Raw genomic sequence first — 13836 nt, 5'->3', positions numbered from 1 at the left:
TTATTTATTATTATAAATAATAAATAATAAAGTGATTTTCTTGTTTTCCTCTAACTATTTTATATCTTATCCAAAAAATATTTATGATAACCTCTTGGGATTCAAATTTATATGACCTACCGGTGTAAAAATAATTTACTATTTTTACACGGACAGTGCATATTATTTAAATTCTTTATATATAATGTAGACAATCGCGTGGTGGATCTACTATCTTTGAATCATTGTTGTTTGTTTGTTGTTTTTAACCAACCAAATAATTTCTTATTTATTATTATAAAAGTATTTATTTATATATGAGCTTAAATTTTACACACTGTTAATTTAAATAACTATTTATACCATCAGGTTATCCAAAAAATATTTATGAGTAAACCTCCATAAAATGTTGAGATTCAAATTTATATGACCTAACGGTGTAAAAATAATTTACTATTTTTACATCGAAACAGACTTCAAAGAAGAGGGGAAGAAGAAGAAAGAATCGAGCAATTCATATTATTTAAATTCTTTATATATAATGTAGACAATCAGTATTGAATGCCACTTATCAAACTTGTTTCATCTACTTATTTAGAAAAATCATTTATCGTAATATAAGTTTTTTTTTTTTTGGGAATATTTTAACCAACCAAATAATTTTTTTTTAAAATGATTTTTCTGGATACCAAACACACCCTAAAGGAGTACTATATTATATTATCACAAAAAAAAAAAAAAAATTCAAATTTCAACAGTTTATAATGAATTATAAGTAACAGTGTAAAATGCTCATCAAAAGAGTTTCTTTTCTCTGTCATCTCAGTTGTGAAAGACTTTCCTTTTTCCCTCTCTGTGTAGGGTGCGAATCTTTATTACTAACAAGGTGTATATACAGAATATATACACTGTATATACATAGAAATGGGTTTGCTGTATAAAATTTCTCGAGAAAGAAAAAGGGATTTCTGTGATGGGTTTGGTTTCCATGTGGAGCATCGAAACAGACTTCAAAGAAGAGGAAGAAGAAGAAAGAATCGAACAATTCAGTTCAATTTGGTTCTGGTAACTATAAAAATTGCATATTTATCATATAAGAAGACTAATTTAATGATTCTGTGAGATGGGTTTGTTGTATATTTGTCAAATTTCTTGTTTTATGTGATTCTGGAGCCTCAAGTTTTAATCTTTTAATGATTATGTGAAATGGGTTTGTTTCATTATTGTTGAATTTCTTGTTTTGATGTGATTTTGGAGCTTAAAGTTTTCAACTTTTAATGATTCTGTGAAATGGGTTTGTTGTATATTTGTTAAATTTCTTGTCTTTATGTGATTTTGGAGGTTCAAGTTTAAACTTTTAATGATTCTGTGAAACGGGTTTGTTGTATTATTGTCAAATTTCTGTTCTGGTAACTGTAGAACTACATGTTTATCATATAGGTAGACTAATTTAATGATTCTGAGAGATGGGTTTGTTTTATATTTTGTAAAATTTCTCGTTTTTATGTGATTTTGGAGGTTCAAGTTGTTAACTTTCAATGATTATGTGAAATGGGGTTGTTGTATTTTTGTAAAATTTCTTGTCTTTGTGTGATTTTGGAGCTTCAAGTTTTTAACTTTCAATGATTATGTGAAATGGGGTTGTTGTATTTTTGTAAAATTTCCCGTCTTTGTGTGATTTTGGAGCTTCAAGTTGTTAACTTTTAGTGATTGTGTGAAATGGGTCTATTGTATTATTGTCAAATTTCTGTTATTGGAACTATCAAACTACATATTTATCGTATAAGCAGACTAATTGAACGATTCTACGAGATGGGTTTGTTGTATATTTTGTTGAATTTCTCGTATTTATGTGATTTTGGAGCTTCAAGTTTTTAACTTTTAATAATTCTGTGAAATGGGTTTGTTTTATTATTGTCAATTTTCTCGATTTTATGTGCTTTTGGAGCTTCAAGTTTTTAACTTTTAATAATTCTGTGAAATGGGTTTGTTGTATTGTTGTCAAATTTCTAGTCTGGTAACTATAAAACTACATATTTATCATACAGGTAGACTTATTTAATGATTCTGGAGATGGGTTTTTTGTACATTTCGTCTAATTTCTGGTCTTTATGTGATTTTGGAGCTTCAACTTTTCAACTATAAAACTAATTGTTTGGTTTCAGTTCCGTGTTTTTCTTTCCTTTTTTAATTACTGTTTTGGTTTCGTGTTCAGAAAAGTTTAAGGCTAAGAATCTGTTAGGCTCAAAGGAGAATATTAAGGATGGAGAGTCTGGTCAAATTGCAGCCAAGACTTTTACATTTCGTGAATTAGCAGCTGCAACTCGAAACTTTCGTGGTGATATTCTTCTTGGAGAGGGAGGTTTTGGAAAAGTATACAAAGGGCGGCTTGATTCCAATCAGGTCTTTTTCTGTCACTTTTTTTTTTTTTTCCAATGGTAGAATTTTTTTGGATAATGGAATGAAGTTCGATTTTTGGTTGAACTCGCTGTTTTCTCGCATAGTGTGTTCATGAGGGAAATTAGAACTGTCTTCACTATTTAATTTCCTTTCTTCTTGCTTTAACTGTGCCAAGTTTACGCACTTGCTTCGTATTTGATGGGCTTATGTTATTCCATAGTGTTATAAGTAGTCGGCTTACTTATGGGCAGGGACTAGCTTCGTTCTTGAATATCAGTTACTGACAATTAGACACTGTATTTACCACTTAATCCTTTGTCACAAACAGGGCGAAAATGAAAATTTCCATTCTTGTTCTGTTAGCAATAGTAGAGTCTTGCAAACTTGCATTAATCTTTGAGAAAATGCTTACATTTCCCTTATTAGACTGCAGAATGTGAGCTTTTATGTCGTCCGATGCCTTTGTTTGTATTCTGCTTTATTAAGGGGTTTATAATTAATAACTAATCTAGGAACTCCACTTAACATAAAAAGCTGTGCATGACCATGGAGATTTTGAAGACCTTATAAGACCTTTTTGTAAAAGAGAAGAAATCTCATTTTTACATAATTCTAAATATTCAGAATTCATTTGACATGGTCGTGCTTTAGTAGGAATATTTTCTTCCGGAAAAGTTTCTTCATATGGAAGAGAAACAATATGTTTTTTTCCTATCCCAAAAAGCATTAGGATGATCACTACAAATTTGTAATGAAAACTGATTTTTTAAAAAATCTATTTTTTGCTGTAATTTAGGATTTGCAAAATCTCTTCAATATTAAGAGCATAAATTTCTTGTTTGAGAAAATTGATTTGTTGATGTTTATTCATCAACCTATCCTTGATTTCATTTATAATCCTTGAAAATGGTTCAGTTATAAACTGAAATTCAACTGGATTCCCTTCAAAGGTTCCTATAATGCCTTTAGTATCCATTCTTTGGATAGGAAATATTTTTTGAAAAAATGGGGTTCCTAAAATAATTTGATTAGAAATATCTTTCACCAACACAAAACTTTCTGGTATGCAGACTTTGTCTTGGCAAATATAAGCTTTTGGTAATTTAAAAGTAATAAGGAAGAAGATGAGTTTTATAAACTCTTCTCCCAATTCCAAGATACCAATATCAATGTTTTGGATGGTAACAACCTTGTGGATTTATTAAAAATTATTAAGGATCTAGTTTAATAGTCCCATCTGGGGTTTGCTCAATTTCTGAAACATCAGTATTAATATTATTTTGAGGAGGTGCTGCTCTCTCTATGACCCACTCTTTGGGAAAATCAATTTCATCCTATTTGATAGGTCTTCGAGTAACAACTTTGGATTTTCCAAAATTAGTTTCTATCAAAACAGTTTCATTTTTGAATTCCATAATTTTACACATAGGATTCATAGTATATAATGGTTTAAAATATATTCTATAACAAATACATATTACCTCTGTACCTGGCATATAATCATAGCCATGTAATTTAACACTTAATATTAAAGCATCTAAAGAATTATCATCCTGCAAAGATACCTGCAAATTAGGATAAGCATTCAAATATACAAGGCCATAAGCCAAACTGGTTTGAACTGTCCCTATGAGGGATTTTTTCCAATTTCGGTTCCTCTCATCTCTTAAAGCTATTATAAAGCTTTCCGGTAAGCCTCTTAATGTAATGGCTTAAATGCAACCTGTACTAACCCAATATGCATAAATCTATGGGTTTTCCTATAAGGGGCTAAATCACTTTCAGATAATAATCTAAAGGTAGCATGATCACTATCAACTGTGATTGTTTGTTCAGTGGTTTTTACCACTTGCTTGAGACCTAATTTCTCAAAAGTACTCATTTGATAAATTAGTCTGGGCTGAATTTTAGGGATAGTCCACTTATTAGCGGATCTAATTCTCTGAGGCATATCATATTCCTCTTTTTTACTATTTTTAATAGTACTTTTACTTCTAATGATATTCATTAGGAGATGTGTGTTGAACGTATATCACCTATTCCTACTCGTGTACCATGGCTCTGATACCATCAATCGACACGGACCGCACTGGCATATGATACTACAGAGGGTCTTTTACTAGGTTAATAACCCTTGCGATGGGGTTGCCCAACTCAGAACAAGTCCAAACACAGCCCTAAATGCCACCTCGGCTAAGCGGGCACAACAACAGGGACAACGCACAGTACGAACGATCCGCTGAGTTTTTCTACTCACGACCTCAATACCATCCTTGCTAATTAAAGCATTTTCACCATAATACCTAGTAGTCTAGTGTGATATAGTTCAACACAAGGTTTTTAGCTTGTCATTTAGGCTAAATATAAACAAGTAATTTAAATGTAAAACAAAGTAAAAATTACCTAGAAACGAAAGCTGTGCTCAGCAGAGATGGAGATAGATTATAAACATCAAGCTTTTTTTATTTAATAGAGTATTTTACAAGCTGAGAGAGAAGGGGGTCGGTAAAACCTGCCTTCTACTTGCAATAACTGATCCTTATATAATGGATCATGAAAACAAAAGGACAAAAAGAAAAATTGGCCGACACAAAAAAGTTGACAAAGGAAAGAAAAATGGCCGACAAAAAGAAAAGAGATTCCTTACTTTGGAAAATCTCAGAAAACTTTGAAAAAAAAAAGTAATAGACAATCATTACTAAAAACAAAATACTTTTCTTATTAAAGATATGCTTTATAAAAGCTGATTCTTGTGGCGGGGTCCACCTTATCACTTCATTTTTATTTTCCCTTGTCTTTGGCTGAGGTGGAAGATTCTTCTAACGCGGGCTTGTGAATTGGGCCATGAATTGTGAAAAGTCATTAGTATTATCTGGACTTTGAGATTCTCCTGCTAAGACATGGTCTGCATTTGCATCATCATCTTCATTATCAGTAGTATGACCAACTGATGCCATAGATGCATTGGAAAGGATTTCTATGTCAAGATTTTTCATTAAATCCTTTTTGAATTCTTCCATGTATGCAGCTATCATCTGCTCCGGGGGTATAATTCCCTTTTTCATCTGAATTTTTCTAGCAATATGCTGAAAGGGGCTAGGAATTTCCCTTTGCTGTCTAGATTGGATGGAATCTCTGTAGCTAGCTATGGTAGCTTCAATTTGGTTTATTAACTCTTGTCCCGGAATTGTGCCATCATTTGATTTTTGAATTAATTTTTTCCAGAATTTGGTATAAATTTTTTTGTTTAAACAAGGTAAATTGTGTGGGGTATTACCCACTTCGACAGACCATTTCATGATCCATGGGATAGAAAATTCAATAAAAAAATACATATTAGCAATTCCATCAAAGAAAGTAGTATTAGTTTTCAAGTCTATAATTTTTGGAGAAGCTTCAACCCATTCCGTATATAAACTTTTAAAGGGTTCTAGTAAAATTTTTACGGTTGGATCATAATGGATCCACCATTGACAAAACCAGTTTGGAATGCCATATTTATAAACATAGACATATACCTTTATAAACCATGAATGTTTCTTATTAGAATTTTCATATAAAAGGACTTTATGAAAGCCTTCCACATAATCCCAATAATTAAATTTAATTGGGATTTTTTGATCCGGATGGATATAATCCCTTTCCTTCAATGTGCTTAATCCCCATTCATTTGGAGAGAAAATCTTTTTGATTATGATTTTTGAAAAGTTATAAACTTTTTTGTTGTTAGCGGGATAAAAATGTTGAAATTCTACTGATCCCAAAGATGAAAGAACCAGCTCATAATTCATCCGATATTTATAAGTAATCGTTGCGTATGACGCTTGATCAAAATACCTTTGCATTAAGGGGAGGTAGAGGAACAACATCTAAAGGAACAGGTAGAGGCACTGTTCTTGCCCAGATGGGTAACCAAAAGCTAATAGCTGATAATATTGCAGGATCTTCCAGTAATAGTAGGAAGCAAATTACATATGAACAATATTTGGCTTTTATACAAGTCCAGCAGAAGAAGGATAATATGCCACCTTCATATTCCGATTACTTACTGAGGATGATCATGAGGATACTGATTCATATGGGCAAAATGACAATAGAGAATTAATAATTCTCATAGAAAATGAAGACCTCCAATGGAGAACTGAGCCTTGGCAAATAATGCAAAGGTATTTGATCAAGCGTCATATGCAACAATTACTTATAAATAACGGATGAATTATGAGTTGGTTCTTTCATCTTTGGGATCAGCAGAATTTCAATATTTTTATCCCGCTAACAACAACAAAGTTTATAACTTTTCAAAAATCATAATAAAAAATGTTTTCTCTCCAAATGAATGGGGATTAAGCACTTTGAAGGAAAGGGATTATATTCATCCTGATAAAAAAATCTCAGTTAAATTTAATTATTGGGATTATGTGGAAGGCTTTCATAAAGTCCTTTTATATGAAAATTCTAATAAAAAACATTCATGGTTTATAAAGGTATGTGCCAATGTTTATAAACAAGGCATTTCAAGCTGGTTTTGTCAATGGTGGATCCATTATGATCTAACCGTAAAAATTTTACCAGAACTCTTTAAAAGTTTATATATGGAATGGGTTGAAGTTTCTTCAAAAATTATAGACTTGGAGACTAATACTACTTTCTTTGATGGAATTGCTAAAATGTATTTGGCAAAACACATAAATTGACCCTTAAACTATACTTCAAATGTCGATATCACACTGAAACTTTACTAGTGACCTATTACACACCTAATATATGAAAAAGTAATATTATTTACCCCCTGAGAGCTGATAACCAGTCACATGGTGGGAGGTGTTACACTCTCTCTCACCACATCAGCGCCATGTCAACACCACATCGTAAAATATAGGAGAGTGAAATGAAATCCCCCCCCAACCCCCAAACCCTTCTTCTTCATTTGCACCAGTGCCCCGCCACCCAACCCCAACCCCCACTTCTTCTTCTTCATTTCCTCCACCCCCACCTCCATAACCCTTCTTCTTCGTCATTCCACCACCACCACGCCTTCTTCTCCTCCAACTTCACTGCCGCCTTCGACGCCGACCAAATGGATTCAAAACTTAATCAACTTGATGTGAATGATTTGCCCGTGGATGGTTTTTGACATGATAATACCAAGAGAATAGAGGTAAAAATACCAGTGGATGGTTTTTGACATGAAAGAAAATTTTTGACTGGAAACTTTTTTTTCCGGCCAACACCCATTAGTGTTATCTATTTTTTACGATAAAGGTAGCTTTTCCTTCCAAATGGGAAAAACTAATAACAAAAATTTCTCCCCATGGAGTGGAAGAGAAGGGGGAGGAGACGAGCTCCGGTGGAGGTGGGTGGGGTGGGGGTTACAAAAAATTGAATTTTACAATTAAAAAAAAGGAAAAATAAATAATATATAACTAAAACGCGCCTTCTTTTTTATATATTGTGCCACATCAGCTCTCAGGGGGTAAATAATATCACTTTTTCATATATTAAGTGTGTAATAGGTCACTAGTAAAGTTTAAGTGCGATATCGATATTTGAAGTATAGTTTAAGGGTCAATTTATGTCTTTTGCCTATGTGTTTTTTCATTGAATTTTCTATCCCATGGATCATGAAATGGTCTGTCGAAGTGGGTATTACCCCACATAATATACCTTGTTTAAAAAGAATTTTTTATATCAAATTCTGAAAAAAATTAATTCAAAAATCAAATGATGGCACAATTCCGGGACATGAGTTAATAGACCAAACTGAAGCTAGCAACAGAGATTCCATCCGATCTAGACAGCAAAGGGAAATTCCTAGCCCCTTTCAAAGATATTGCTAGAAAAATTCAGATGAAGAAAGGAATCATACTCCCAATAGCTACATACATGGAAGAATTTAAAAAGGATTTAATGAAAAATCTTGCCATAGAAATCCTTTCCGATGGCATCAGTTGGTCATACTACTGATAATGAAGATGATGATGCAAATGCAGACCATGTCTTAGCAGGAGAATCTGAAAGTCCAGATAATACTGAGGACTTTTCACAATTCATGGCCCAATTCACAAGCCAGCAGGAAGAATCTTTCAGCTCAGCCAAAGACAAGGGAAAATAAAAAATGAAGTGATAAGGTGGATCCCGCCACAAGAATCTGCTTTTATAAAGCATATCTTTAATAAAGAAAAGTATTTTGTTTTTAGTAATGATTGTATATTACTTTTTCTTTTTCAAAGTTTTTTGAGATTTCCAAAAGTAAGGAATCTCTTTTCTTTTTGTCGGCCATTTTTCTTTCCTTTGTCAACTTTTTTGTGTCGGCCAATTTTTCTTTTTGTCCTTTTGTTTTCATGATCCATTATATAAGGATCAGTTCTTGTAAGTAGAAGGCGTTTTACAGACCCCCTTCTCTCTCTGCTTGTAAAATACTCTCTTAAATAAAAAAACTTGCTGTTTATAATCTCCATCTCTGCTCAGCACAACTTTCGTTTCTAGGTAATTTTTACTTTGTTTTACATTTAAATTACTTGTTTATATTTAGCCTAAATGACAGGTTAAAAATCTTGTGTTGAACTATATCACACTAGACTACTAGGTATTATGGTGAAAATGCTTTAATTAGCAAGGATGGTACTGAGGTCAAGCAGAGAATAACCCAGGCGGACTGTTCATACTCAGGCGGTGGTCCTATTGTTGTGCCCGCTTAGCCAAGGTGGCGTTTAGCGCTGTGTTTGGACTTGTTCTGAGTTGGGCAATCCCATCGCCAGGGTTATTAACCTAGTAAAAGACCCTCTGTAGTATCATATTGCAGTGCGATCCTTTGTTTGTATTCTGCTTTTTCACGTTGATTAGATGGTGGGTGGATTCAAATTTTTCCTCCTTATGAAAAGATGGAATTGACCTTGGTTATTTACCATTTCCCTTTTGTTTGATATAATGATGATGATAGCGGTAATAAGAGCTTCTATTGTTACCACTATTGCTATTATTATACTCTTCGATCCCAATTTATGTGACACTTTTTCCTTTTATTCAGTCCTAAAAAGAATGACAAATTTCTATATTTAGTAACAACTTAACTTTAAACATCCAATTTTACCCTTAATGAAATGATTTACAGCCACACAAATATCTACGACTTGTTTTAGACCATAAGTTTCAAAAGCCTTTCTTTCATTCTTAAACTCCATGCCCTTTCACATAAATTGGGACGGGGAGGGAGTAGTTGTTCTATTTTTGGATACTGTGCTTTATGATGTTACTTGGACATCTAAGATATGGGCTGGAGCTTAAGCTTTGACACCTTTTCTCATTTATTTCTATAGATTGTTGCCATCAAGCAACTCGATCGTAATGGATTGCAAGGGAACAGGGAATTTCTTGTTGAAGTGCTGATGCTAAGTCTTTTACACCATCCTAACTTGGTAAATTTAATTGGCTATTGCGCTGATGGAGATCAGAGACTTTTGGTTTATGAATATATGCCACTAGGATCATTGGATGACCATATTCATGGTAATCTCCCTTTTAGTAGATAACCTCTTTTGTCTGTCTACATTTTTGGGAGAAAATGACAGAAATGGTTCCTTCTGTTTGAAGGTAGGTTGAAAAGTATGCACTGAACACGTTTTGGTCCTTTAAGTTTGTCAAAAGTTGACACTTTTAGTCTCCATTAAATATTTACCGAACTCTATCGGATAGATTTGACGGGGACAATGATAAAAAAGATAATTAGCGAGAACTCAATTTTCGAGGTACACTTTTTGTAGTTTCTGCTATTTTTAATTTATTTCTAGAGTCTGGTGTAACTTTTTGAGGCGTAGTTTCTGCTATCTTTTTAGTGTCTAGTGCAACTTTTTTGTGTTGCATATTTTAGGATTTGATGAGACTTTCTTGATGTTTATGGTTAATTAAAGTTGCATTGCATATTTTAGGATTTGATGAGACTTTCTTGATGTTTATGGTTAAATCTTTTTTTCCACTGTTTCCATCAAATCTAACGAACACAAATTGTTAAAATTTGACAGAGACTAAACGTGTTAACTTTTGGCTAACTTAAAGGACCAAAACTGTTCAGTGCATGCTTAAGGGACTATTTTGAACCTACCCTCAAACATAAGGGACCATTTTTGTCATTTCTGACATTTCAGATGAAAGTTGGATTTAAATCGAGTGTTTGCAGATCTTACGCCCGGTAAGCAAGTGCTTGATTGGAACACGAGAATGAGAATTGCAGCTGGAGCAGCAAAAGGCTTAGAATATTTACACGACAGAGCAAGCCCACCTGTAATATACCGTGATTTAAAATGCTCCAACATTTTGCTCGGTGAGGGGTATCATCCGAAGCTATCCGACTTTGGATTGGCCAAGTTGGGGCCAGTCGGAGATAACACCCATGTCTCTACTAGAGTTATGGGTACTTATGGGTACTGTGCTCCAGAGTATGCCATGACCGGTCAGTTGACTTTAAAGTCAGATGTTTACAGCTTTGGTGTTGTCCTCTTGGAGATCATCACTGGAAGGAAAGCGATTGAAAATTCAAAAACTGGAGGGGAGCACAATCTGGTTGCATGGGTAAGATATTTGATTATTATATGCCTTTATCTCGTTGTTTCTGCGGTTGCCTGTTAATTTCTATAAACGACATAAATCAGCGCAATTATAAAACCATGTGTATGTTAAAGTATCTTAAACTAATTGAGTTAAACGCAGTCCATACTTCATAGCTGATGTAATATGATTTTTGGTTAACTATTGAAAAACTTGAGTCTTCTGGAAGATAAAAATTTCCTTTCTTTTTTGCTTAAAACAAAATGCTATTATTATTTTCGCATAGAACTTCAATGCCTGACTGTCTAGATACTGGATGGATATTTTAGAGGCTTCCAGGGTAATCTAGCCTTGCAACTTAACTTTTATTCTCATAAACTACTAGGTGATTCGCAGCGTTTTAAAGGCAAAAAGCGCCAAAAAGCTCTAAAATGCATTGGGGCTTAAAGCGTGAGCTTTAATGAAGAAAGGCGCAAATGGAGAAAAAATACAAATATGAATGTGTCGTCCAAGACTTATAAGCATGAATAACAAATATATGGACAAAGAAGTTGAAAAATAATAATGATAAAATGAAATTTCAATTATTTAGTGTTGCCTCTTCAGGATTACGCTTATTGGCAAGGAAAACTATGTGTCAGATCCTTGATGAGAACATTGAAGCGCCCGCTAAGCGAGGCGAAGTGCTCAGCATGTTTTGCGCATCGCTTTAGGGCTTAAGCGCACCTTTGATAACACCTATTTTGAAGCAGATGCATTTGAAAAACTTGAGAACCTACTGGAAGATAAAAAATTCCTTCCTTTTCTCGTTACGACGATCATTCTTGGATAGAACATATGCTTCTCAGATTCTTCAAAAATGCCGCAGGGTCCGACACGGGTACAACATCATTTTGGAGAGAGAGCAACATAGGATAGAATTCCAATACCCGCAACTGTCTAGATACCAGATTGATATTTTAGAGGCTTCCAGGTTAATCTACCCTTGCAGTGAGGTTCAGTTTTCAGTTTACTGGAGCACTTAATGTTGGAACCTGAACTTGCCATATTTCATTTATTTTTTGTGCTGGCTTGGTGGTGGGTGGTGGGGGTTGGAGATTGTAGATTGTAGATTGTTTTTACTGTTAGAAAACCAATATAGAGAACCAAGTCTAAAGATTATAATCATGCTCTCTTTATCAGGCAAAACCGTTGTTCAAAGATAAGAGAAAATTCTCACAGATGGCTGATCCAATGCTTCAAGGTCAATATCCAGCAAGAGGTTTGTACCAAGCTCTAGCAGTTGCAGCAATGTGCGTTCAGGAGCAACCTAACATGCGTCCGGTCATAGCAGACGTTGTCACAGCTTTATCTTATCTTGCTGCACAAAAAATTGACGGTGATACTCAGGGAGTTCAAAACTTGCGCTGGACACCTGCTACTCCACCTAGAACGAAACGAGATGGTGATAAGCGACAAAAGGGTGGCAGTCATGAACCTAGATGGTGATAGGAGACTGAACAAGTAATAATATCAAGACACGTAGTTGAAGCTAGTTCAGTACAAACGACAATCAAATGTACCTCAAAACAAGTTCAATCAGACGGAACTGTATTGACATGACCATTGCCCAAAATTTTGTACCTCGGATTTCAGCCAGCTACGCGTAGCTTCCCTAATATTGAGCATGTACTCACGTATTTGATCTGTGTTAGTGCATTTTATATTTTTGCTCATTTCTCGGTACCCTTGCATAGCATGGGAGGTTATTTTTATTGTAGAAGCAGGCATGCCTTACGATTTCCGTGTGCAAGTATTGTATTGTGAAAAGGCAAATTATGATGTATAATTACAGAATCGTGATTGTATTTATATTCTTTTTAGCCATAAGAGATGGTATACAACTCCTTTGTGTTGTCTTGCTCAGTGACATTTCACTTTTTGTACCTTTCATTGTTTCATCGTGGAAAGTGTAAGCATGCTAACTAGTTGATATAAGTGATCGGTCTAGTATTTCCTGAACTTTCAAATTTTTGCTTCAGGCTATCAAAGTCATATACTCAACTCTCAGCGGTTTTGTTATCGATGGATCAAGATATGATTCCAGTTTATGCCAGTTATGTTATTGGAATTACTTAGATATAGACAATGCAAGCAGCATAATAACTAAAGTTCTCACTGGCCTGAGATGTGGGCGGTGGGGCGGGGGTGGGGGGGGGGGGGTTGGCGCGAGTTGCCTTGCAAATTGATAATGTAGTTCATGTGTTGCAGGCTGGAAGAATTGTGCCATTCCGATGACATTGTCAATCGCATTCATCACACCTTGCTTAGGAAGTGGGTGGCCTTTATTGCTCATATTTACGGGGAGGCTAATTCGGTAGCTAATGGTTTAGCCAATTTGTGTTTTAGTCAAGAGTTTCTCGCTGAATGGCATTTACATGTGCCTTTTAGCATTTCTTTACGTGCTGCAGGAGATGTTATTTGGGTCTCATTCCACGCTTAATTTCAGGCTAGTTTCTTGTTGTTCATATATATATATATAAAGCTTTTTATACATAATTCATGATATACACATGATACTATCCTGAAAATGACATGACCCACATATACATGGAGCTTCTAACTGATTGAATAAGTACATAGTAAAAGAAGTAACTGGATACAAGAACACTCGCTGGTAGAGTAACTGGCTCACCACAAAAGGCTGGACGAGCCAAATTCCTAGCCCATATCCTCATGTCTAAACTCACATGCGCCTGGAAGGGGGATAACAAACATATTTTCAAGTACATACACATCATACTCATCAAGTATCATCAACTCTCTAACTAAAAATTGAGCAAAACTTTCAAGAAAACATCATGTGAGGCGATGCAGTTCAAATCAAGTAATGCTATTTATTTTCATAAATTATAAAAAATTAAGAACTTAAAACAT

The 13836-nt window shown here is 34.4% G+C and overlaps 1 protein-coding gene across 1 annotated transcript; it reads left to right on the top strand.

The window, feature by feature from the left end:
• The first annotated feature begins 932 nt into the window (after window positions 1–932).
• Window positions 933–12825, top strand: LOC132057227 (probable serine/threonine-protein kinase PBL7). Its single transcript, XM_059449723.1, has 5 exons — window positions 933–1044; window positions 2195–2382; window positions 9696–9885; window positions 10553–10944; window positions 12103–12825. The coding sequence occupies exons 3-5, from the start codon at window positions 9765–9767 to the stop codon at window positions 12406–12408; spliced, it is 819 nt and encodes a 272-aa protein (XP_059305706.1). The 5' UTR covers window positions 933–1044; window positions 2195–2382; window positions 9696–9764; the 3' UTR covers window positions 12409–12825.
• The last annotated feature ends 1011 nt before the right edge of the window (window positions 12826–13836 follow it).

The sequence above is a fragment of the Lycium ferocissimum genome, chromosome 5, assembly GCF_029784015.1.
Source record: "Lycium ferocissimum isolate CSIRO_LF1 chromosome 5, AGI_CSIRO_Lferr_CH_V1, whole genome shotgun sequence".
NCBI classification, from domain to species: domain Eukaryota; kingdom Viridiplantae; phylum Streptophyta; class Magnoliopsida; order Solanales; family Solanaceae; genus Lycium; species Lycium ferocissimum.
The sequence above is the reverse complement of the archived record's forward strand: the minus strand, read 5'-3'. Positions and strand labels throughout refer to the sequence as shown.